Source organism: Xenopus laevis, chromosome 5L (assembly GCF_017654675.1).
Source record: "Xenopus laevis strain J_2021 chromosome 5L, Xenopus_laevis_v10.1, whole genome shotgun sequence".
Taxonomy (NCBI): Eukaryota; Metazoa; Chordata; class Amphibia; order Anura; family Pipidae; genus Xenopus; species Xenopus laevis.
This window is the reverse complement of record NC_054379.1, coordinates 124929399-124957139: the sequence shown is the minus strand read 5'-3', so window position 1 is coordinate 124957139 and position 27741 is coordinate 124929399. Positions and strand designations below refer to the sequence as shown.

Genomic DNA, 27741 nt, shown 5'->3' with positions numbered 1-27741 from the left:
CTTCCACAATCCTATGATGTGTAGTTTGCTAAGGGTGAGAACACATCTGATGTATTATTGCCTGCATAATCATAATCACCTGAAAATGTCTCCTTCCCCATTCTCACGCATCAGTTTATGCAAAACAGCTGGTATAGACACAGATATTCACTGCGTCACCAATACAAAGGTATTTTTTTTGGTGTTTTGTTGCCATCACTGGAGACATTTTTGTATGTGACAAATCCTGGTTGTTTTTACCCTACAGGCATGTGTGGCCTTTTGCGAAAAGTTTTGTTAATCTGCTCATGATAGTGCTTGGTATCCATTTTATTATGGTATAATCCATTATGTTATTGACTCCACTGAAATGCTAAAAGCTTCTTGACCTTCAAACTGTCTGTAAGTTTGTTTGCCTGCATTTTATAAGAGTCGTCTGTCTCACTCACCCATTGTTGTTCTGAATGTGCACAATAAAAAGGGAGCAGCAACACATCTCTCAAAGGGTTATATATAAAGCAAAAACGCAGTTTGCTGCAGGACTTATCTCCTAAAGAAACCAATCAGCAGGTAGCATTTACTTAAACTGGGGAAACTTAGTCAGGGACACTTTGCTGCTCCTCCCCTTGCCCCCATGCTTATCTTCAGGAGATTCTGTGCGGGTCAAGATGGGGCCGGACAGTTAGAGCAGAAAGCCCAATTGCACTCTCTGCACTAGAAGAACTGAAGTACAGAATAAAATAATCAGAATTTCGGCTCTTAAAGTTACCAGAAGAGGCTTTTTGATGTCTCTGGTAAATTGTGAGCTGCAGCTGCATAAGGTGGCTTTCTCTACTAGCCTCATGGCAGCGTCCCTGGGTGACTATTATTACACATGGAGTAAGAATCCTACCTACATATTGTACTCCTGCTTTCCATGGTTGGATAAAGGTTTAGCTGGATCCACACTACCTTCCTCCTGTGTGTCTGTGTATGCCACTGTGTATATCCAACTTTCATCAGGATTTTTGAACTAGTTCAGTCATAAACTTTAACTGTAAAAAAATATATTCCCATGTCAACAACTCACACATGCATTTGTCATGTAATATTCATTGTATATTTTAATTGGGAATGGCTCATGGGGTTTGCAAAAGAAAACTTTTTTGGGATTGTGAGGATTTGATATTAAGAACTTCTGTTAATTCCCCCATTTATATTTCTGTACACTCAATTACCTTTCACACTTAGCAAATAATTTCATATTAACCTTTAGGCCATACAAAGGAGTGGCACATTACAGGCCCATATAGGCTCCAACTAAAGAAACAGGTTTCACTTTCTCGGGAAAGGCAAACTAAATTATTGTCACAGCTGGGTGGGGAAATATGCGTGTATACATATTTCCGAAACCAGAGTTGTTGAACTATAATTGTGTGACGTGCAATTAAACGAGGGGCAATTGGCAGTGTTTGTGCACTATTGCTCAGTTTGCCATTGCCCATAAAGTTATAAGGCCTGGCATTTTGCTAGCCATGAAAAAGTGCTGCCTGGGACAAAGTTCCTACCTTACCCCATAGCAGAAAAGGCACATCTAAGGTGCCTTCTTAACCAGCTTAATATCCATACTAGGAATCACTAACAGTTTTCCACCCCTAGTATCCACGTATAATATTGCTCAGCCTCCTTCATATAAGATTGTGTCATAACCTGTATAACCTCTTTTTTTGGAAAAGGTCACCTTTATATGCATGTTGCTCTAAATGCTTACGCCCATTAGGCAATGCCAGTGCCAGCTTTAGTGCCTGTGGGAAATAGTATAATAGTCACACTTTAAGCATTGAACAGAGTTTATGAAGAACAAAATCCTCCCTTTCACTATATACCAGTGCTGTGAAATATGCCGGCGCTATATAAGTAAATGTTAATAATAATAATAAAATACCAGGGAGCAAATATTTAATAACACATATTTATTTGGTGTTTATATGTAAGTATAATGGACAGTCCATCTACCTCTAGGCGCCATGTGCAGCCACCTGTCACCCACCCCATTCATTCCATGTAAATGTAAATTGAGCATTATATATAAAATCTTTATGTATCACTGAGAATCCATTTTTGGGGGAAACAAAAACACCTGATGTGAGTGGCTATTACAGAGCAGAATTCATTTACCCTCTGCACAATATTAGAGAAGCATGTGTGTATTCATCCTGTGCATGGAGAACAAATGGCCTTCACTGTTCACCAAGATTTGTAGGAAAACTTTACCAGCAAATTGATGTATCACATTTCCAGCAGTAACAAAAACAGTCATCAAAAGCCCCTACGAACTGTCCTACTCTAGGCTTTATTGTATTTGTCTGTTTATGTTACTTTGAAGTCAACTGTTGGAGGAGAGATCAAAGTGACCACAAAGCAGATAGTTACAGTATGGGGACAATCTGGGTCATGCCACCTTTGGGGATGGGTGTTGGGGCACACTCACTGTTCAGCTACTCTGCACATCTCTCCTAAAGGCATATCCGAAATACAGTGAGGCCGTTTCAGCAGAGTCCAATTAAAACCTTTTTGTATGTCTTAATTTTTCTAATGACTATCATGATCCTATACCTGTATGGCAAAACTGTGCTCTCACCTTCTAAGCAATTGTAGGTGCAGTGCTATTCGTTATATATATAGGAGTCACACTGGGATGTCTTTGCCAGGCTAAAGCCCATGAGCTCACAGCCAGACAATTTAACATGATGCAATGTTGCATTCCTGTATTCTTTTGGGGAATCTGAACAAGATCTGCTGAAAAGCAGACATTTGAATTAAATATGTGTTTTTTTTAGTATGGGCTCAGAAATCTTAATCTGCCAAAAATCTTTTACAAGGCTCTGTAACCACAGATCTCTCAAACACATTGAGTTGAATAACCGCTTTCCGCCTGCCCTGGAAATAATACAATTGTGTTTCAGTTAGATTTCCAGCGAGATTTCCAGCAGCCCAGACAATAATATTTGAATTCTATACATTTAATACTGCTTACATCATTAGGGTTAAAATAAAGTTCTGCTAATACTTTTGGATTTGGGGAATGTACAAAGGTCCCATTTGATATTGCAGATCTGTTAAATTATAATAAAAAGGAACGTGTTGCCAGATCTACGAGTAAAGGCCCCACCCTGAGCAAGAGTGCAGCTAGAGCAAGTCCTGTTAAACTATTTGTATTATTAGGGAAAAAATTACTTCTCTTTTAGTCTGTGCTCCAGCAATTCATGCCCAGCCCTTCCCAAATATCCAGCAGTTGCCATCTGTGATCCATTAAGTTTATCTTTCCAGCCCAGGGGAGAGGGTGTGCATAGACAAGAACTAGCTCAGTACCGTGCACACTTTGGCTCATCTCCGATGGGTAACTTTCTCTCCCTCTTCTGCTGCAGTATATAGCAGCCAAATGGTATTCAGTAGCCGCTTAGGCTGTGAACCCTGAGATCATGATGTTCTGCTATACCTTCCAGAGGTAACTGCTGCTCATTGAAGCAAAATAAAACAAACAATAAACAATGAAGGCAAATTGCATACAGAGATATTGTGGCTGTGCATGTACAGATTCTGTCCAGTTTAAACAGATTTAAAAGGAACTGTGTGTGTGTGGTCCTTGACAACAATTGTTTTGGCTGAATATCACACTCTATAAAATGGATCAGCCAAAACAAAAAGCCATTACCCTGATTCAGTGCATGTATTGGGTCACCACCAACCTAGAACTAAATTTGGCTTCTATTATCTGCCTCAATGGTCACCTTGGTGAGGGCAGTTTGTGGCCCTTGGAAATCGTATCGGATCCGTTATCTAGAAAGCTCCAAATTACGGGAAAACTATATCTCATAGACTCCATTTCATCCATTTTTATCCATTTTTAAAAACAAATATTTCCTCTTTTGCTGTAATAATAAAACAGTAGCTTGTACTTGATCCAAACTAAGATATAATTAATTCTAATTGGAAGCAAAACCAGCCTATTGGCTTTATTTAATGTATAAATGATTTTCTAGTAGACTTAAGGTATGTAGATCCAAATTAAGGAAAGACCCATTATCCAGAAAACCCTGGGTCCCAAGCATTCTGGATAATAGGTCCCATACCTGTATCAAATAATAAAAAAATGAATCAGTTAATAGTGCTACTCCAACAGAATTCTGCACTGAAATCCATTTCTCAAAAGAGCAAACAGATTTTTTTATATTACATTTTTAAATCTGACATGGGGCTAGACATACTGTCAGTTTCCCAGCTGGCCCCAGTCATGTGCTCTGATAAACTTCAGTCACTCTTTACTGCTGTACTGCAAGTTGGAGTGATATCACCCTCTCCCCCCCCCCACCAACAGCCTAACAACAGAACAATGGGAAGGTAACCAGATAGCAGCTCCCTAGCACAAGATAACAGCTGCCTGGTAGATCTAAGAACAACACTCAATAGTAAAAATCCATGTCCTACTGCGACACATTCAATTACATTGAGTAGGAGAAACACCAGCCTGCCAGAAAGCAGTTCCATCCTAAAGTGCTGGCTCTTTCTGAAAGCACATGACCAGGCAAAATGACCCGAGATGGCTGCCTACACACTAATATTATAAATGAAAAAAAATACACTTGCTTGTTCAGGAATCAAATTTTATATTGTAGAGTGAATTATTTGCAGTGTAAACAGTGTAATTTAAAAATAAAAACTACACCATAAAAATCATGAAAGAATCCCTTTAATGTTGCTCTGTTTACAGTGTCCTGTTACACAGGCTTTTCATAGGAAATGCCCTTTTCAAATAGGAAAGGAGTTACCAGGGTTGGCAGGCTGCTTTTAGAATCTTGGCATAGTTTGCAGGTATTTGATCATGCATTCAGCAAGCCCATGTTTTGGCCTTGGATCAGAAGGCCCAGTACTTCACTGTTTGTAGTGATTAACCTTTTGCATTTATTAGTTTTCTTTTTAACGGAACAGATAATAAGAACACATAATTATAGTACAGTGATTCTTCAGCTCTTCTTTCTCCCAGGCAATAGCATTATATAATACTGAATAATATGTATAAAGCACAAAAAGCACCCTATGATCATGTTATAACTAGGGTATTATCAAGCATTTACAAAATCCCAACATATTTCAACGCACTAGAAAATCAAAGTTTGTATACAATAATCATGGAACAATACAAATTATATACAAATGCTGACATAAATAGAAGGTTAAAGGGGTGGTTCACCTTTAACTTTTATCTGTTATAGAATGGCTAATTCTAAGCAACTTTTCAATTGGCGTTCAATAGTTTTTTTTTATATTTTTTCAATTATTTGCTTTTTTTTTCCCTACTGACTTTTTCCAGCTTTCAAATGGAGGTCACTGACCCCATCTAAAAAGAAATTGCTTTGTAAAGCTACAAATTTATTGTTATTGCTATGTTTGATTACTCCTCTTTCTATTCAAGCTCTCTCCTATTCATATGCCAAATCAGCTCATGGTTGCTAGGGTAATTTGACCCCTAGCAACCAGATGGCTAAAATTGCAAACTGGAGAGTTGCTGCATAAAAGCTAATTAACTCAAAAACTATATGATAAAAAATTAAAACCAATTGCAAATTGCCTCAGAATATCACTCTCTACAGCATACTAAAAGTTAATCTAAAGGGGAACAACCCATTTAAGCGAGCCCTGGTCATAAGAGCTTACAAACTTTTTAAGACAAAGGACCATATTTTTTAAAAGCAGTATAAAACTTTTTTTAACCTGAAAGTGTGTTTAAATGTTCTTACTATTCAGTTTTATATGGTACAAAGAACCAGCCACAAAAGTTAAATTCAAATGTTTTCTGCTATGCCAAGAGAATGTTTGGTTACACCTAGGGGCACATTTACTTAGCTCGAGTGAATGAATAGAAGAAAAAATACTTTGAATTTTGAACGTTTTTTTTGGCTACTTCGACCATCGAATTGGCTCCTTCGACTTCGACTTTCGAATCGAACGATTCCAATTAAAATTGTTCGACTATTCGACCATTCGCTAGTCGAAGTACTGTCTCTTTAAAAAAAACTTTGACCACCTACTTCGCCACCTAAAACCTACCGAGGTACAATGTTAGCCTATGGGGAAGGTCCCCATAGGCTTTCCTGCCAATTTGGGATCGAAGGAAAATTGTTTGATCGATGGATTAAAATCCTTCGAATCGTTCGAATCGAAGGATTTAATCTTTCAATCGAACGATTTTTCCTACGATCGATCAAACAAATGAAATGTGGTAAATCCTTCGATATTCGAAGTCGAAGGATTTTACTTCGACGGTCGAATATCGAGGGATAATTAACCCTCGATATTTGACCCATAGTAAATGTGCCCCCTACTGTCATCCCAGTCCCTGCAGTCAGACACATTTATAGCGGGACAGGAAAAAGCTTTCTTCATGTACTACTGGGAGCTTGTAAATGAGGTACAAGCCTTCCAGTCGAGACTCCTTGGGATTCTGGGAGTTATACTTCAGCGACATGTAGGGCAGAACAGGTTTCTCACGACTTGTTTATACTCTTTCTAATCTTTTTTTCTAGTATAGTTGCATAGACATTTTCCCATGAAACAGGCATTATAAATACTGATGGGGTGTTAGTATTAAAAAAGCACCTTTTATGTTTACCTTGCCCTTTCTATGGCAATAGTAAGTTGCAATATAAATAGAAAAAGTGATTTCATGAAAATGAATGCAACCTTCCTGTTAAAGGGACCTTGAAATGAAGGTGTAATAATAATAAAGGCAACAAAGAAGTAGGAAATCTATCATTTATTTGTTGTTATTTTGGTTTTTATTGAGACAGAAGTAGGGTTGGCACCTGGCCAGTATTTTACCGGCCTGGCCGGTGAAAATGATGGTTGATCCCAATGTTATTAATAGGGAAAAAAGATAAATTTATAGTAAGGCCGGTATTTATTTCCAGAAAAGGTGGCAACCCTAGACAGAAGTGAAGCTCCCATTGCTGTTTTAACTTGTATATTGTCTATTTTGCAGCCATTTCCATTGGTTTCATCCTCCAGATGGTTACTGAAGAGAGGAGAACTCACGGCCTATGTAGAAGACACTGGCATCTTTTCCAAGAGAACAACAAAGCAACAGCTCTACTTCTTCCTCTTCAATGACGTGCTCATCATAACCAAAAAGAAAAGGTAAATGACTTTCCGCCATTACTAGTGCCTTGCAAGTAGCCTTTTTTCCAGAAGTTTGGTGTACTCTGAAACTCTGTTGTTTACAGAACTCTGATATGGTTTATATAAATCTAAGCATGCTGCCTATGATTATAGTGCTTCTCGAATTATGCCCTTGTAGTAAAGTGTTCCACATTGTTAAGTTATTAGAAGGATTGGGAAAAAAACATGGCTGTAGCACTCCATCCTTTCATTCCGTGCAGGAAAGCAAATGAATAGTAGCAGAGACACACTTGTGTGGTATCACTGTCATATCCTGATACTTTTCCAAAGTGCTCTGCTCAGAATGATGTCACTAATAACATGGAATCCGGAATTACACAGGCAACAAAGCTGACACAAAGCAAGGATATCCTGGGGTTTTTCGAGGATAGGTCATCAAACATTGATTCAATTACAGGCAATATTTCCATTTATTATAACGCTGGCTATAATAAGCCTGCTATTTATTCTGTGGCTGGGCTAAGGTGCGGGTGCATTGTTTCATGTCTCATCCTTCAGGAATTTAACTCTTTGTTACAATCCTACTAAATAATAATAGACTCGATATATCTTAGTAAAAGGTTCTTTCTCTATTCAAGATTAGCACGAGGCTTGCAAAGTAATGGTACAGGTATTGCATATGTTATCCACAATGTTTGGAACCTGGGTTTTCCATTCTTACTGTAATCTGGATCTCCAAAAATGTAAAAAAAACAGGTTTGTTTTGCTTCCAATAGGGATTAATTATATCTGTGTTAGGATCAAGTACAAGGTACTGTTATATTATTATAGAGAAAAAGGAAATAATTAAAATAAAAATGTAATTATCTAATTAAAATGAAGTCTATGGGATATGGCCTAACTGTAATCAGGGCCAGATTTGTGGGCAGGCCACAAAGGTGGCAAACATTGGGGGTAGCATGCTGCCCACTGGCCACATTACCAATGGGAAGGGGCAGGTGGGAAGAAGATGGGGGGTGTGAGCGCGGAGTAGTTGGGACCGGGGGGGGGGGGGTCGGGTGCAAACTGTGGGGGCCTAGGGGAGAAGCATCTTGGAATTCGACCCTGCCTGTAATTTGGATCTTTCTGGATAATGGGTTGCTTATGATGCTGCTCATCAGCCTCTTGGATGTTGCTCCCAGTGGTCTCAAAGCAGGTCCTTACTTTTGAATCCCTGATTTGGAGGCAAGTTTTGGTTCTATAAAAACCAGATACTGTATAATGCCAAACAGAGCCTCCTTTAGCTGCCAGTTCATATAAGGGCTACCACATGGCCAATCATAGCAATTATTTTGCACCACCCAAGAATATTCTTCTGTGTTGCTCCCCAGCTCCCTTACTGTACATCTGACTGTTGCTAATGAGTAAAAAAAAGTTGGGGACCCCCACTGTATATGATATAATAGGTTTTTTATTGGTTGGTAATACAATGCCTGATGAAACATTGAGTAAAATGTACTTTTTTAAATAAACGAGGAAAAGAACAATGATGGGACTAGCTTTAAAATGATGTAGTATTATACAGGTAGCAATCCAGCGGCTGATAAAAGACCAATTGACGGACTGAAAGATAACAAGTAAAGTCTTGAATCAAAATGATAACGAATAAAAATAAGGATACAACTCTTCTGTTTCAGATTGTATCTCTTTTCTGCTTGTTGAGCATTGCTGACTCCAGTAACCACATACAGCAGATTAAAAAAGCACATAATTCAAACAACCACTATAAAATAGACAACGAAGACCAGTTGCCTCCAAATAGCAATGTTTACTAAAAGTGAATTCAGACATGCACTTCCCTTTAATGAGGACTGTAGGGATGATATGCTGCACATGCACGTGTCTCTGGGCAGAGATATGCTGAGTACGTGAGTAATATTGAGCCTGTTAGCGCTCATTGTTAAAAGGCCAATGTACATCCTGCCAGCATATGTCCGACTGCATCCCCAGGGAGCACTGTCTTTCTCTAGAAACTATTCTGCAGCATTATCAGAAAAGAAGTTGAGTGCGCACCGTGAAAGCAAAGCTGTGGTTGTCCACTTTAATAGTATAGAGAAGGCAAGAACTGTTTTCTTTCCCAGGGAAAACCGGTATAAACACTCATTTTCTGCACAGTTCCTATTGGGAATCTTAAAATAAATACTTGATTACTTTGACCTTCCTGTGAGCTCTTGTTCAAGGAAATTCCAATTATCAGATCTCTGCAAAACACCATGCAAAGGCTCTGCAACTCAAGCAGCAATATAAAGGAACTTGAAACGCTTTGTCTTTTTATTTCATATTTTAAGCTGTTTTTTTTTTTTTTTTGCTCCATGTTTCAGACTGCTCTATAGAAAACAGAGTTTCAGCGCTTTCATGCTGCAGGCATCTTAAATACCACGAATGGGTCAATAGGCTTGTAGTGGCGTGAGATCACCCGGGAATGTCACACACAGTTACAGTGTCCTTACAGTGGAATACAAGGCTTCACTTTACAAAACCTTCTTAGAAAAGCCATAGTGTTGGTATAGATACTGTATAGCCACAAACTCTTATGCCTGTTTAGTGTTTATGTAGGTAGTTGCTATTGCCATCACGACTAATGTTATGCCAATGCTCCTTCTTGTTTTTCCCCAGTTGGAGGCTGTTTATATAATGACTCCTGCTTAGCTTTCATCAGAAAGAATATGTTGTTTGCAATATGACAAGGATACTTCAGAGTTAACTGGTGCAGTAACATGTCTCAGGCCAATGTCTATTAGCTGTCGTCAAGCTCCTTGAGTCACACCTGCTTCATCATACCTGCTTTCCTCCTGCTTTCAGGCATATGTTTAAATTGTAACTGTGTACAAGAAATCTTAGTTTTTTCCCCCCCACACCATTACTTTTCAGTAGTTAACACATTTCATGGCGTCCCCTATAGGGAAGTAGCAGCCCAGCACTATGAGAATTTAGAGTGATAACTCTCAAGTCTGCTGGGAAATTCTCTGCTAGTTCTATAATTTGACTTTTTATTCATGCAATTTAAACATAAATCAAAGTTGTATATTTTGATATTACAAAAGAAACTTTTATCATTCAGTAAGTCAGTTTTGTCATTACAAGAGAACCATGCAGCAAAAGAAGGCTATGTATTGCAACAGCAGCACCAACGTTTAACAGTTCCCAATAAAAACAACTTTATCAATCTGTCATTGGAGGAAATTTCTCAGGTTTCCTGACTGTGTCATTAGTCAGCACCATGTGACCATATTTCCCTCATTTAATTGTCATTAAAATGGTAAAGTCGACTTTAACAGGTTGCGTGTCTGTCAGCCTGAAATTCATTTAATATTAATTAATAATGACCAATCTCCAACCAATATGGGGTTTGGCAAGCTATGGATTAGGTTGGCTTGAAAATTCTGAATGGCAAGAACTGTGTTAGGCTCCTCTCCCAGCTGGTCCTCTTATTTCGTCTGGATTCAGACCCCTTATTTGGATCATCCTGTCTGACACACCCCCCAAGCAAAATATTATATTTTATATTTTTTGTGTGCGTATAGTCAGTTTTAGGAAAAACACAAGGCCTAAATAATGACCCACCTTACCAATATCTGCTTGATATCAATCAAGAAGGAATGAAAATCTCAAGGGTCGAGAACTGCAATGCCATGTCAGATGAAGGCAACTTGTTGCTGAAATGAAACTGGGAGTGAGCCACTGTTCTTCTCTGTGTTTCACAACCTTTTTTCCCAGGGAAGCTAGGAAAACTGCGTAGGAATCACTGTAAATCACAAAAAAGGGAGACCGCTGAATCTCACCGCTAATTCCTCCCTTTGCCAGGTGCTCAGTTTTCAGTGTCCCCACTGCATCCAATGACAAAACTCAACGGAGACAGCACTTCTGGATAAAATTTAATATGGCCGGTAGCTGGACAGTGACCTAAAGCGTTTCGTGATCTACTTCCTTAAAGGGAGTAGATCCCCAAACGCGTTTGGTCACTGTCCAGCTACCGGCTATATTAAATTTTGTTCAGAAGTGCCGTCTACGTTAAGTTTTGTCATCAATCACTGTAAATCCACATGTATCACACTATCCACCTACAAGGGGAAAAAGCAACGTGTTCACTATTGAGATAAGTGAATCTTTTTTAATTCAGTTAACAATTTTATTTCTATATCTATTTGAGTTGTACAGTTTGGATTGATTCAGGTAAAATCAAGGTATAAATCAGTGCAAGATAAACCCCTATCCCTGACACTAAAGGCCACGACATGTAACCACATCTGTATTTCTAAACCAAGAAGCATTTTTTCCCCGATATGTGCAAGGAAATTGTGTTTGGTGCACATGCTTGGATAATCTGCCGTCGTATTATTGTCACATCTTTGTGTTTCCTTATTTTCCGTGGTAGGTATGTGCAGCTCTTACTCTTTTAGCCATAACTGGCATGCACATGTAATGGGCACCAAATTCATTATGGTCACAGTCACGGCTGAGTTTCCAGTGGGTGATATAAAATAAAATGCTTGGCACAGTAGAAATGGGAAAATGTAAATACGCCGTGTTCAAGGCAAACAGTATTTTGTCTTGGGTATTTCACTGTGCAGCGTTCTGTTCTTTGTCTGGTTACACTGGGATTCCAGTAAATTGCTGAGCTTTCTGGCACAGTGCCCCGTGGAGAACAGATATATTTGAGAAACTGCAGCTGGAGTTCATACATTGGATCCCAACCAAAAATTAGACAATGCCATGGAATGTTACCTGTGTGCAGCTGCAAACAAGATTCAGGCTGTATTTATTCCTTACAGAAGCATAAGCCTCCTTATTGCAAAGGCAATTGCATTTTCCTTTATTACGTATACAGTGATTCCAAGGGGATAGTTAGGAGATGTGTTGTTTTTTTAGATCTCCTTGTAATGCAAGTTTCTTGTTATATTCCAGACGTGTTTCTTTTTTAACTGTGATACATGAATGAACTGAGAGAATGACTGAAAATAGGACAGGTAATATACTATCACAATAGCTGTGAGAATTAACCTCACAAAAGCATCTGTGTAAATGATTGCAGGTTTGGTAAATGAATAGCTGCCCATGCACACTGTGATCCATCCATTTAGCCTGAATACTGAGCAAGGGGATCTGTGACCTGTGACGTGACTACACCCCCCCCCCAGATAGCACATGTAATTGGTCAAATTCAGCCAATGACTGGATTGCCAGAGAGTTCAGTTAAAAATCACATATCACAACGCTATTTTCGAGCACACCAACCTCGCACATTGGGTGCGCTTGCGCAGACTCCCATCTCATTTGCACGCCATTTGCGAAAATTTATTCACAATGCGAATTCTCAAAAAATTGAAAGATGGGCAGAGCAGTGCAATATATTAGCGTTCAGGAAAAAACACGGGCAATACAACCATTTGCGAAAAAATATGTGCTGCGTGAACTTTATAAATGATCCCCAGTGTTTTTGAAACAGTCCATAGGTTCTTTGTTTTTTTTTAAATGGAGAATTGCTTTACTTTCACACTTACTACCTCCCCTGTAATCAGCTTAGTTAGTTCATATACAGACAGTGAGCTCCGTATAAGCCAACCCCCCACCATTAACACTTTGTTGTGACAGATTTGATAATGGGTTTTTGTTTGTACTTGTAATCTAATTGACTGCCTTGCAAGAACCAGGAAATTGGAAACATGATGTAGCTGCTGTTTCTCTGTTTGCCCGGCTTAGGCCAAGAAATAACAAAAAAACAAATATTTAATACAATATATTGTAAAATATAGGCAGGAAGGTTCGGCACAAGCCTTACTCATTGACCTCACATTGAATAAATGGGTGTACTGGCTTTTTCATTTGCTGATAAATAATTGCAGAAATACTACAGAAAACAGTTCTCCACAATGAATGGCAAATCAAACGTCACCACTTAACTAGGTACAAATTATAAAACATAGATAACAATGTCTTCAGACATCTAGAGTTAAGCTTTTATTGGCAGCCCAGCATTAGTTCCCCTTACTCCATAACAGGATATATGAAGTATTGTTATGTTAATCTCACTTCTGTAGTTTCAGGAATATCTTGGGCAAGACCTAAATGTCTAAGAGTTTTCAACCCAGTTTGCATTTCAGTTGAGCTCCCTTGAATATCCGGGACAGTAAGTAATCATTTTGCAGCATGGTTTGCTCCCTGAAGGAGGAACAACCTCACAATTTTGGAACCTATAGATTATTCTGGTTTTGGGGTTCCTCTTTGGCCTACCTGCCATGTAAAGCAGATGCAGCAAAGTGTTTTTTGCCACCAGACCTCCTGAGATAACCGAAAAGGTCTAAGGTGTGATACACATGCATTGGGTAGTTGCACCCAACTGAGTAGCAGTTATGTTGGATCTTTATGTGTATTGTGACTGTATAGCCACACCAGAAGCTGCCTAATATTCCCTCTGTGTTTTACCTTAAACAGTAAGTGAAAGGTCTTGGCATGCTAAGGTCTGCAATAAACTGAGAGCCAAATTTAATTTGCAAACCAGTGACCCACAGTTATGTGCTCTAGAAAAGTATTTCAGTCATGCTCCTTTCACAGAAAGCTAGATAGATTACAGAAATATGTGGGAAAGGTTTCTTATCATGTTGGTTAAATATTAACATTATACATATTGGCTCATAGTTTGCACCTGACAGTTCTACTTTCCATCATACGTTTGCATGCTCAGACTTTATACAGTGAAACATATACAAATAAAACAGTAAAGGCACTAGGGGGATATTCAGGAAAGACCAGTTTAACTGCTGACATTTTTTGTAGGACCTACTGAGAAGTTATTATTATTATAATTATTTTAATGCATTTGCTGCAGATCTGTGAGATTTTTGTTGGCTAAAGCTGATCATACTTCCTCAGGCCTGTGTATGGGTGCTCCTTGAGAGATAGCTGGCCAAAAATCAGGCATGCTTGAAAAATGCTTGAAAATCCTAGTACTACACTATTGGCACATTAATGCTGTCCTGCGTAGACCTTTGTTATGATTTGATAGTAGGCCTGGGACAATCAGAGCAGGTTTTTGCCTAGCACCTAAAAAAATCTGCTTGTTTGGTGACCTCAAGATTATTATTTCTTAGCACGTCTAGTAAATAGGATGTTAATAAGACAACTCAGTGATCTTGAGAAGAAACCCACAAACAGGCTTTCATAGAACTAATATTATCAGTATCACATAGAATAGTTCCTACATACTAAAGAGTGTCCACCAATTCTTATGTATATGGCTGGAGTACAGTAGCACAACATAAGGGTATGAAGTCATATGGTGTATTTACTTTGACACACTAGGGGTGTTCATGGTTTCCACCCCACAGCACCACAGTGTTGATTGATTTTAGTTTGTCCCTTCGGTACCAAGGAGACCGGCATCATCCTCTTGGTCTTGGATATTTTTATTTTCACGTTTGGGTATAGACCCACACAGTGGACTGAAATGAATATGTTCTTTTGTAGGTGTAAATTAAAAATAACAGACCCATGAAGAGATTTGCTGTAGCATAAATGAACGTGCAGGTAGATAAGAGCCTGTTGAAATGCCTAACAAGGTGATCAGGTGTCAGCTGTACTAAAGGAGTTGTTCACCTTTAAATGTAATTTTAGTATGACGTAGAGAGTGATATTCTGAGACAATTTGCAATTGGTTTTGCTTTTTTTATGGTTTTAAGATATTCAGCAGCTCTCCGTTCAGCAGCAATTTCCGCAGTCTGGCAGCTAGTGTCCAAATGCCTTAGCAACCATGCATCGATTTAAACAAGATATTAGAACAACATGAATAAGGAGAGGGTCTGAATAGAGATATGAGAAAGTAGCAATAACAATAAATGTGTAGCCTTACATTTGTTTTGGTTTTTTTTTTAGATGGGGTCAGTGACCCCTATTTGAAAGCTGGAAAGAGTCTAAAGAAGAAGGCAAATAATTTAAAAACTATAAAGAAGAAAAAATTAGGGCTTATTTAAAAGCTAAGCATTTTTATATTCCACATACAGCTATTGTACACTTTAAAACGTTCTGCTTATTTTACCCCCTATCATGTGCAGGAGGGTGGCGGTTTTCCTTTTGCATGTTTTGATCACATGGGAGGCACATACAGAAGCTCTGATAGGCAGAGATCCTGCAAGGATGCAATAACCTGTCTGACACAGATTCCCATAAGACTGTGGGGCACACAAGTCAATTTTGGGTGCTTTGTACGCTGCGTTTTTAAATAGGCCTAAAACCACTGGAACCATGCCTATTGGCTTATGTGTAAATCAAGTGCATGTACAGGTGCTTGTCAGGTGGGTGTTGCCTTGAAATGTGTAATAGTTCACCTGGTGGTGGCTGAGCATTTATCACTATATTAAAAATGTGGTTTTCAAAGATCATGATATGACCCTATGTTGTGTGGCATAGGAGAAGGTGGGGGAGGGGTTAGCAGACCTAAGTGGTCATTTGCAGGTACAACATCAACATAAACAAAAGAACAATCATAACATTTCTCAGAATCACTTCACAAATCTGTCGTGTCGCACAATTAGCGTGATATTTGTACCGGGTTGGGGGGATTTGGGTCAATCGCACAAAATTCCGAAGGTGGAGGTCATGCATTTCGCTGACAGCTCTGACTCATTTCTTTCCAGGCAATTCCTGCAATGTATTTTAGCAGCTCTACGGCCCCTCCGTGGGCTTTTGTTAATGACAGCCAGAGGATTATGAAAGATTTAGCACAGTGTGGCCAAATAAGAATGATGGGAATGTCAGTTCAGATAATGACTGGAGAGCCCCAGTCTGTCCTTCCGTGATTTATAGAGTGATAGGACAGAGCTCTGTCAGGTTCATTTTTAACTTTTTTCCCCTGCATGTGACATACAATGGCAGGAAGCGTTTCTATTAACAGGCCTCCCCGTGCCAAGAAATTATTTAAAGTAAGTGTATTAGAGAACAACCCTAATTGTAATAGTGAGCACATTCCTTTGGGGAGATTGTCTCTCTACAACTTTCCATATACTCACAATCCGGCAATTAAATGACTCTCTGAAATAAAACCTTATATGGACATTAATATAGCGAATCATGTTTCCCCTATTGTAAAATATTAGGATATTTAGGCTATTAAGGAGTTCTAAGACCATGACCTGCTGCTATTCAGATTATGGAACTCCAAGCTGGCTTCTAATATCTTCATATTTTACAAAATGAGATACATTATTTATTATAATACACAAGTTTCAGTGAGTCATGGGACAAAAAGTACATCACTGAGAACCGACTATAACTGATGACTTCACCAAGCACTGTTTATAAGGATAGAATTTACAGTATATTCATGGCTCTTGTGTGTTATAAAGAATTATGCACGACTTCCAGGCACCTGCTCAGTAACAATCATTCTAGCTTTGCTACCGGCCCCATATTTGGGAAGAAAATGCATGTGTATGCAGAAGCTATCCTTTTGGCCACAATATGGGATAGTCCTGAAGTCATTTTAGCATTACAAGTATTCATTTGGTCTGGCTTAAGAGAGCAATTGTATATATTGTTCTCATATTTCATTAGTAAGTGAAGTGCAGAAGGAAACACCTTGCTCTTGCCTTACTTTTCCTTTAATAACATACCAACAATAAACTGTTGGACTGGGGTGTCCGGGGCCCACTGGTGCTGCTGCCTGGGGGCTCTCCACCACAGTCGCCAGTTGGGACCCCTCCATGTGACATGGGCCAGTCCCCCACACCACCACCACCACACAGCGCAGACTGTACTTCTGATTGTGACCCTGATCAGTAGGGGGGAAGCATACCTCCCAACCAATATATTGGAAATAGAAAGAGGGACAAAACGATTTGCCGCACAGAGCTCTGCAAAAATATTTTGACCACGGCCGTTCTTGTGGCCACACCCCCTTATTACCATGTTCATTTTACAAAATTTGGCAGGTTATGAAAATTTTTACACATTTCTGTGATTTTTAAGTATTATTACAGTTTTGCTAATGAAGGTGAATTGTCCTTCATTAATTCACAGTTTCCCCAAGAGACCTGTCTTAAATTGTTACAAATGTATGTTTGCTTATTTTAAATTGTAACAAGTGCATCTGCCACATTTTGTTGGCTCTCTACACTTTGTATCTTTTTCTGGCTGTTCAGTGCAGGAGATCAAAGTTGGGACAATTCAGTAATCAATCCGGGACTGCGGGTTGAGCTGTCAAAATCGGACTGTCCCGTGAAAAATGGGACAGTTGGGAGGTTTGGGGAAGGTTCCGGCCCTTCATGTCCTGGTGAGGGGAGCCAGCCCCGGTTGGCAGGGGCTGTGGGGCCCATTGTGTTTTTTTCCCCGGTGTCCTACCTGTCCTCTCCGACCCTGACAATATATACACATTATTCCCTAATTGATCATAAGTACAGTATAATACAGAGCATATTTTAGCTCCAGAGCAGGGTCTGGGTATGGAATTCCAGTGTAATTTATTACTGAGAATGCAAGACGTGAAATATTATTATCTTTCTGTTTGAGTGGGAGTCAATTACGTTCTCATCCTGGGGTCACATTTGATTGACAGGGGCCCTGCAGCAGAAATGCCTTACATATACGCGCCGTGTGTGCATTGCTTGTAAGGAACAGCACTCAATCTTTAGTAACTGGCGCAGGATCAGAAACTGCAGATGTTACAGTCATTTCACTATGTTAGTTTTTTGATTTCCTTCCAATGTGTTTCCTATCTAAAGCTTGGAGCCATAAACAGGTGGTGAGCTTATACACAAAATACAATGAAAACAGCCCAAGTTATCCTTGTCTTTAGCATACAAATTCATTGTTTACGTTCCCCAGTGACAAGCATCTGCTTCACTATGTGCCCTCTCACCTCAATTGCACATGGTAAGAAAGAGAAGAGAGTAAACAGGTAGAAACAAACATAAGCAGAGAGGAGGTTCTAGGTGGAGAGGCACGTAGACTTACCACTCTTATTATCTTTATAGAAGCACACCACAGGGTTAATACTTACAGATCATTGAGGTAGTACAGGTATTATCTGGAAACCTGTTATACAGAAAGCTCCGAATTATGGGCAGTTTCCCATAGACTCCATTTTAATCAAATCATTTTTAGATTATTTCCTTTTTCTCTGTAATAATAAAACAGTCGCTTGTACTTGATCCCAGCTAAGATATCATTAATCCTTACTTGAGGCAAAACAATCCTATTGAGTTTAATGTTCAAATTATTTTTTAGAACGCTTAGGGGCAGATTTATCAACGGTCGAAGTGAAAATTCGAAGTAAAAATTTTTCTCTGTGTACTCCGACTAGGGAATAGTCCAAATTTGATTAGAATTTGAAAAAAATTCGAAAATTAGAATTTTGAAATTTATCATGTACTGTATCTTTAAAAATTCGACTTACGATTCGCCATCTAAAACCTGCCAAATTGCTGTTTTAGCCTATGGGGAACCTGCTAGAACCTATTTGTTGCAAGCAGCTAATATTTTAGCAACTAGTTCATTATAAAAAAAAACTGTAATAGTGTCTGCAATTATTATTTCTGTGCATGTGTAAGTTAATATGTGCAGATTGTATATATAGATTTTAAAACGGCCCATCAGGCTTTTATTGTATACAGTATATAGAGTGTATGACTGCACCCCAGGCTTGTGTTGTATATATAGATTGTATAACTGCACTTCACATTTCTTCAGATTGTGGCCCACTGCTTTGGCTGAAAACTGTAGATCTGCAGTTGGAGAACATCAGAATAAAGATCATACTAGGGCTATGCTATCCAGGCATTGAGTCTGGTGTAGTTGTGTTTATGAGACTGATCCGACCTGTAATCTTCTCAACTTCTCCCACCAAGACTAGAGCCATATTTTGGACTGTTGCCTGGGAGAGGCCATCTGAGACAGGGAAGCCATTTTAGCAGTTGAGTCCCATGGCCCTGCAGTTGACTTTTCACGAATAAAAGTGGGGTGACTTGCAAACCCAATGAGCTGTATGGTGGCATCAAATATTGTCAAGAGAATTCTGATGATTTTATTGCGTGGCTGGCAACAAAGGAACTCTCTAGTGGGGCGATAGACCCAATATTTTGTGATTTCCCTTTGTCTTTTACTTGTCCGGTGAGGCTGTTCTTCATTACCAGTTCTGTCTTGTCACCAATATCTCATTTGTTTTACAATCTATATCCGAAAATAGGCTTTTCCTTCATTCAAATGTTTCAGTGATTTGCAGCTGCCTTTGCAGAGTCATTCTATCCAATACTAATTCATGTTTCAGTTACTCATTTCCTAAATGTGGCTTTCTTGCAGCGATGAGAGTTACAATGTCACAGACTATTGCTTACGAGAGAAGCTCGTGGTGGAGCAGTATGATAATGTAGAGCCTCCGTCTCCTGTAAAAAACAGCACCCCCATGTTGTACTCAAGGCAAAGCTCGGCCAGCCATCTCTTCACGCTGACAATGCTCACCAACTATGCCGGGGAGGAGGTGGAGATACTTCTTGGAGCTGAAACTCTGTAAGTACCTTCTATTCCTTCTGTACCTTCTAATTCTGATTACTGCCCTGAGCTCAGACATAAATTATATTAATGCACTGATCAAGGGAAAGAGATTGGGTTTATTTCATATGGAAACTTCTCCCTGTAAAAATCTTTCAGTTTAAGGAAGTGTTCTCTGCTGTTTTGGCATAACATGTCATTGAGATAACACTTCAGACCACCCCTAAAATACTTTGCATTTTCAACAGAAGTCACCTCTAGAAAGAACTGGAATTATGAGTAGAACTTGAAAGACTTGTCTATGCTTATCACATATGAAGATGCCATTCATAGCATTCACAAATAAATATATATAATATATATAACTCTGAGAGTAATTAGCATTTGTGTAACATGTAAGTGAGTTTTTCAAGGTGCTAACAGATGAATTAACAACAAGGAGTAATATAATTAGCCCCAGTTAAAGGGCAAAATACGGAAACTTCATTGTGAATATGGAGATCTCAAAAAGTATTCCAAAACAAGTAGTTTTAAAAGTAGAAATAGTTTCCTATTATGACATACTGTAAAAAAAAGTGTAATGTGTTTCATGCCTAATGGGCCACAAAAAAACCTTAAGCACTTTTTTATGTCTTAATTAAAAAAAAAGTTCCACCACTTGGAATACTTTTAAAAGGTCTCCGTATTCTCTTTGAAGTTGCAGTGTTTCCAGAGAGCCACCTCTCCACATATACAGGTATAGGATGCGTTATCCGGAAACCCGTTATCCAGAGTGCTCTGAATTACAGGACAGCCATCTCCCATAGACTCAAATAATTTTATAAAGATTATTTCCTTTCTCTCTGTAATAATAAAACAGTCCCTTGTAGTCCCGTGATCCCAACTAAGATATAATTAATCCTTATTGGAGGCAAAATAATTCTATTGGGTTTATTTAATGTTTAAATACTTTGTTTTAGTTGACTTAGGGTATGGAGTTCCAAATTATCTGTAAAAAAAACCAAGGTCCTGAGCATTCTGGATAACAGGTCCCATACCTGTATTGCACTTTCTGAGCCTAAAATCAGCACATTTCACTAAGGGCTATTCCACACGGGGAGATAGCGACGCGTTTGCGGTCGCGGCGACAAAGCGCCGCGACAGTCGCCGCGACCGGCGCAGGCGACAGTTTTGTATGGGCGCCTATGTAAAAACGCCTGTGCTAACCACACGAGGCGATGCGCTTTTCAACAGTCGCCTGAAAAAGCCTGGCGAGGCATTTTCAGGCGACTGTTGAAAAGCGCATCGCCTCGTGTGGTTAGCACAGGCGTTTTTACATAGGCGCCCATACAAAACTGTCGCCTGCGCCGGTCGCGGCGACTGTCGCGGCGCTTTGTCGCCGCGACCGCAAACGCGTCGCTATCTCCCCGTGTGGACTAGCCCTAAGTCTGTCAGCTTCTGAAGTGTTATAACATTCTTGCTATTAACCCAGTCTGGGTTGCTTTAGGATGAAAGAAAACCTTCTAAATCAAGTAGTAACCTCAGCAAAACATTTCCCTATTTCCTAGCACACATGTTTGCCTTTCTAGCTTATTGCTCTAATGCTGCTGTGTTTCTTTTCTGATTGAATGAAATGTAAAACACATCAGTGGCTTCAGATCTCGAATCATATGGTACATAATAGGACAAGACGGCTCCTCAGTGTTGTACATTTATCTCTCTGGGTCTGTGTGTGTTTTCTATCATCTCCGTCTCAGTCTGTTAGCAGTGACAGGGAATCCTGCTGTGATGCCTGGGGAGTGCCGAGAGTTAAAAGCATTTACCACTGACACCCCAACATGTGCTGCCCATGGGAACAGCTTGTGCTTGTAGGAGTCACCCTTCATCTTCCCTGCTTCCTTATACTGATTCCTTCTTTCCCTATGTTGTTCCTTGGATGGAGAGGCAGCTGGGCAGTGTACAGAGCACTCTCCTGCTTTATATCCATGGCAAAGTTCAGCCGGCTTTCGTTAGCATGTAATGTTAAAGGGACCAGCTGTGTGAATCCAGAAAAAGCCTACATAGTATTATAAATTGGCTTTTACAATAAAAGTGCAGTGTTTTAATGTGCCAGATTGCTTTATAGGGAGCCCACGTGCACCACTTAATATATATTAATAACTGTGGTATTGGGGCCGGCTAAATGCCTAAAAATAGATAATACCATTAGAATTCTTTATATTGCTCCAGAACAATAACCCTTGCTGGTTCAGAAATTCTCTATTGCTTGCAGTGAACATTACGGGGGTTATGTAATAAATGACGCTAAGTTTTGCCCAGGAAGTGATGGGGGCGAATCCGTCCTATTTCGCTTCGCCAAAGGTTTGTGAAAAGGCAAAAATTTACCAAAATGCATTGAAGTCTATGGGCGTCAAAGTTTTTTTTTGTTGCACGATGTTGTACGTCAAATTTTTTTTTGTTGTGACAATTTTTTTTGCCTATTGGGGTCATTTTTGCAGCGAAACATGACGAAAAAATCTCACTCATCACTACCCAGGAGCAGTAAACCTTAGCAACCAATCAGCAGGTAGCATTAACTGGTCACCTGTTTAAAAGCATGCATCGTATTGGTTGCTATGAGTTACTGCTCCTGGGCAAACTTAGTGGCCTTTATTACATTTCGGGGATAGTATCAATAATATGACTACAATAAACCCATTATTTCTCTGCTTATTTTGTAACTAGTTTTCTGGGCGTATTGTAAGACCATTTGGTTTGTAAAGTAGAGTATTTGTAGGCCGCGCACTCCTGGGCATCAACACAAATCGCTCTTCTCCAGATAGTTAAAAGGTAAATTCTTTATTAAGACATAGTATCAATCAAACAAACTTAGCACCTGAGGTCTGACGCGTTTCGTGATACAACACTTCCTCAGAGACCTCCTTTTGTACATTTGGTTTGTAACCCCTCATTTACTAACATAGGTGATGAATTACTCAAGTGCAGTTGCTAATTGCATAAGACTGGTTGCTATGGGTGACTGCACACTGGTGCAATTTAGCACTTATGTTTGTAAATGAGCGCCTATAGTGTTCCTACAATACTGACAAGTGTCATGTTCTCAGACCTGCCCTTTGGCTTTCGTTTTGTGAGAGGTGAAACGGAGCAGTTTGCAGGTCTCTGCCCATCAGCAACATGATAGCTTTAGTGGGGAAACGGCAGTATCCAAAAATCCCCCTCAGGTGTTCAGGTAACAGGCACCGGGCAGTGGAATGTAAAAGCAAGTTAAATGCATGAATCCTGATTAACACATTCATGGTCTCTTACACAGTGAGACAAAAGGGAATGAGATGACATAGACCCACTGTAAAATTACCTGGAGACATAGATTTTTTTTTAGTATGGATGTGGTTACAGACCAGGGGTTTCACATACACGGTGCATCCTTGCTGTTGGTCTTTTAGTAACTGTGCACTATATTTTGCAGGAGTGACCGGGCACGTTGGATCACTGCACTGGTGCACAGCAAAGACAGAGCAAACACAGACAGGACAAGTAAGTAAAGTTTACATTGTGCCACAGTGCCCTCTGCTGGTTTATTCAGAATTAGACATGTCAAACATATATCATGGGTGTTTTTTCCTTTGTACTGGTGATATTTGACCAACTCTGTTATTGCCTTCTTAGCCCTAACTCAGGTGGAAATCACCCGGACATACACAGCCAAGCAACCAGATGAACTTTCCCTACAAGTTGCTGACGTGGTTCTGGTTTATCAGAAGGTTAATGATGGTAGGTTCCATTTGCTGTATGTCTTGGATTTATCTAGCATTTTGTATCTATGAAATTGTCACTTTCACAAGCTTCTGATAAATATACGAACTCTTGGGCATTTAAAATGTTATTTGTGCCTTACACCAAACAGATGCCATGAATCTTTGTCCAGGCCCTTCAGAGATGAATAGGGGGCATGCGAAATTTGTCTGCAGCTTGGCAGGGAAATACCCCCTTTACAACCAGCTTGTGGGGCCCCAGTAACATGGGCAGGGGTGTAACTATAGAAAAAGCAGACCCTGCGGCTGCAAGGGGGCCCAGGAGGTATAGGGGGCCCCATGTTGATTCCCTACTGAATAAGCCATTTCAATATATATTGGTAAAATAGGTCAACCTCTGGATATTTTTGGGGCCCTAAAATAAATTTGCTTTGGGGCGCAGTAGCATGTAGTTACACCACTGAACATGGGCTAATGCCAAATGGCAAACACTTGCATATAGAGAAAGATCTGTGGCTAACTAGTCCCGCAGCTTTGGCTGCAAAGAGATTTGTTGACCCATGGTTTAAACAATCACCTTTTCTTTTCCTCTGCCTGTAATGTCTCTGCTGTCTCTTCCTGTGGGTCTCTTCTGGGATCTTGGCTCAGTGTAATCAGTGCTGCTTGCTTACCTGTCAACTGGTCCCACAGTCTATCAAGCCAAGCTGAGATCTTAAAAAGAATCAGTGGGAACTACTCTGGGCCATCAAGTATGATGAATTAAAGTCAGGGATGGCTTCTTAAAGGGGTTGTTCACCTTTAAATTAACATTTAGTATGATGTAGAGAGTGATATTTTGAGGCAGTTTGCAATTGGTTTTCATTTTTTATTATTTGTGGTTTTTGAGTTATTTAGCTTTTTATTCAGCAGCTCTCCAGTTTGCAATGTCAGCAATGTGGTTGCTAGGGTCCAAATTACCCTAGTAACCATGCACTGATTTAAACAAGAGATTCAAATATAAATGAGGAGAGGGCCTGAATAGAAAGACGTGTAATAAAAAGTAGCAATAACAATAAATTTGTAGTATTACAGAACCTTTGTTTTTTAGATGGGGTCAGTGACCCCCATTTGAAAGCTGGAAAGAGTCAGAAGATTAAGGCCAATAATTAAAAAACGATAACATAAATAATGAAGACCAATTGAAAAGTTGCTTAGAATTTCCCATGTAACATGTAATTTAAAGGTGAACCACCCCGTTAAAAATAGGGACTGCATGCAACTCTGCCCCATGCTCTGGGCACACACCCAACTTTACACAGGCGCCTTCTACAGCCTAAACAGTTTGGACACCCTGATTTATACTGAACTATCTCAAATCAGGGACTGGGCCTCCAACATGTAGAAGTTGCTATGGGAAACATGAGCCAGGCAGGATAAAAGGCAAACCAATAGCAAGTTGTTTTTCATGTCGGATGCTTACAGATGTGTATATGTGTATTTTTAGGATGGTATGAAGGTGAAAGACTTCGGGATGGAGAAAGAGGATGGTTCCCTGTAGAATGTGCCAAAGAGATTACATGCCGTGCCACCATAGAAAAGAACATGGAGCGAATGGGCCGCTTGCTGGCGCTGGAAACAAATGTGTAGTCTTCACTCTCCCTTTATTCCATGAGGATTTGCACTACAGTAGCAGCACTGTGTATGGCAATGTCATAAAGAGATCTCTGAATGAGACTCACCAGCTGGGCTCTGGATCTCTTCATAAGGACCAGCTGGAGTCTCCTCTAAGCCTTTCCTTTGTAAGAACAACCATTTGCCCACGCTCCCTCACTCCACTTTGTCGGATTTGTTTGGGGCCCCTTTTATGTCTGAAATCCACAAGGGACGGCCATTCTGCAGACCAATAAACACAACAGGAAACTGTTCCTCTTTGCACGGCATGGAAAAATGAAGACATCGCAGGCTGCAAATTAGTTTGAGCTTGATACAGCAGAATGGTACATGACAAAGGACTGTTCTAGCAGGAACACTGAGAGGGCCGGGGAAAGGCACCACGAATTGGGACTTAGAAGTGGATTGTTAATGTGGAATGTGACTTTCAAGCTGCCCATGTGCTGTATAGGGCTGGGAGGGTCTGTGGAGCAGGATCTAGAATCCACATTTAATGAATAGTCTCTCTTGTCACACAGGGATACGTTTTCCACAACCTGTGGGATTTCATTGTGAAGGAATAAAAGGAGATGTAAAAACAATGCTTTTATAGGCAACATTTGTACATAAAAAACGTGGCATTGACGAGACAGTGTGACTTTAAGGCAACCGGCAGCCATTGTCCAATTCCAGTTTCCGGGATTTGCTTGTTACACTGACAGTTATACTGGGGATTTTATTGCAAGAAAGGCTGGAGAACTGAACCTCTAAAAAGTAGGGATGCACTCAATCCATTATTTTGGATTCTCCCGAACCCCCGAATCCTTCGCAAAAGATTCGGCCGAATACCGAACCGAATTTGCATATGTAAATTAGGGGTGGAAAGGGGAAACATTTTTTACTTGTTTTGTAACAAAAGGTCATGCAATTTCCCTCCCTGCCCCCAATTTGCATTTGCAAATTCGGTTCAGCCGGGCAGAAGGATTCGGCCGAATCTGAATCCTGCTGAAAAAGGCCAAATCCCGAACCGAATCCTGGACTCGGTGCATCCCTACTAAAAAAAAGTCACTTTATGCCCAACAGCAGACAGGGGGTTCTGGGATTTGTAGTTGAAAAGCCTTTTTGGGGGGCAGGTTGTTGTTACCTTCTTTAAGGGCTCAAACTCACAGTGAGCTCCAGGAGGCTCTCAACTATCACTGGATAAATTATATTCATGGGTTACGTTTACATCGGTAATGTGTATATTTCAACCAATCAATAAACTTGATTTCAGCTTCATCTCCAGATAAATAAATGTACAAATAACTCATCACAAGGACATGTACATGATAGTACAGTATGGGGGGGGGGCAACATCACCCCCAAGCATCAGAGCCCACAATGTTGGTTTACAATATCATACATCTGTGTATAATATGTGTAGATTTAACCTGTCATTGTTTCTGTAGCTGTCAGCAGTGCAAAGGTTAACATGTTAAAGGGATGGTTCACCTTCAAGTTAACTTTTAATACGTTATAGAACGGCCAATTCGAAGCAACTTTTCAACTGGTCTCATTTTTTTTTTTTTTTATAGTTTAATTATTTGCTGCCACCTGTTGACTCTTTCCAGCTTTCAAATAGGGGGGTCACTGACCCCATCGATATAACAAATTCTCAGTAAGACTATAAAAGGTATTGTTATTGCTACTTTTTAGTGCACATACTTCTATTCAGAAGTGCCACTAATTATATTCCAGTCTTTTTTCAAATCAATTCAGGGTTGCTAGGGTAGTTTGGACCCTAGCAACCAGATTGCTGAAATTGCAAACTGCAGAGCTACTGAATAAAATGCCAAATAACGCATTAAACCACAAATAAAAACCAATTGCAAATAGTCTCAGAATATAACTCTCTACATCATACTAAAAGTTATCTCAATGGTGAACCACCCCTTTAAGACTATAATGTATGTTTTTGGGGCCAAAAGCCACCCCTATTGTTCTATAGACCCTAATTACCCTAATTAACGCTGCTCCAGGGATTCTAACTCATCTTAGATAAATCACTTGTAAGATTTTTTTTTAAACAGAATACTGTGACATTTTATAAATGTTTACCACTGTAAATAAACAATTTTAATGATAACACAGATCTCTGCTATGAGTATTATGAGTTACTGTTCTATATTTAATGGGAACATATATCCACCTATGTAAGAATGTCAGATTGCTCTTCTGAGCACTGTTGCAGTTTTTGTTAAAAATTAGTTTTTATTATAATAGCATTTGCTGATGATGAATGTGTAACAAGAGCACCCTCTGCTGGTCAGTTCTAGCAGACATTGGAAAGAACAGCAGCAACTTAATTTGCTGCTACACAAAGCATCTACTGATCCTTCACTGCTCAGTTCTGTTGTGAAGGGAGTGAGCAGAGAAGTGTCGGAGGATGCTTCCAGTGGAACAGCAGAGGGCGCTGCGATTACACATTCATGACATGACATACATGACAGATTTATTAAGGGTTGAATTGAAAATGTAATTTTTTTTATAGTCAAAACTGTCAAATTTGACTAGGGAATTATCTAAACTCGATTAGAGGTTTTTTTTTTTTATTTTTTTAAACTCGAATTCGATTTTCGAGATCTATCATACTCCAACCCCGAAATATAATAAAAGGCTCTAAGTTTGCCCAGGAGAAGTAACCCATAGGAACCAATAAGATGTTTGCTTTTAAACAGATGACCAGTAAATG

The 27741-nt window shown here is 39.6% G+C and overlaps 1 protein-coding gene across 3 annotated transcripts in view; it reads left to right on the top strand.

Moving 5' to 3' along the window:
* arhgef26.L (Rho guanine nucleotide exchange factor 26 L homeolog) overlaps positions 1-27135 on the top strand; it is a 68998-nt gene extending 41863 nt beyond the window's left edge. For all 3 annotated transcript variants that reach the window (XM_041563366.1, XM_018263778.2, XM_018263777.2), the window contains 5 exons: positions 6998-7152; positions 19462-19668; positions 23096-23163; positions 23296-23400; positions 24865-27135. In XM_041563366.1, coding sequence (XP_041419300.1) covers positions 6998-7152; positions 19462-19668; positions 23096-23163; positions 23296-23400; positions 24865-25007 — 678 coding nt within the window. In that variant the 3' untranslated portion in view covers positions 25008-27135. The remainder of the gene's footprint in view (positions 1-6997; positions 7153-19461; positions 19669-23095; positions 23164-23295; positions 23401-24864) is intronic.
* Positions 27136-27741: the final 606 nt, after the last annotated feature.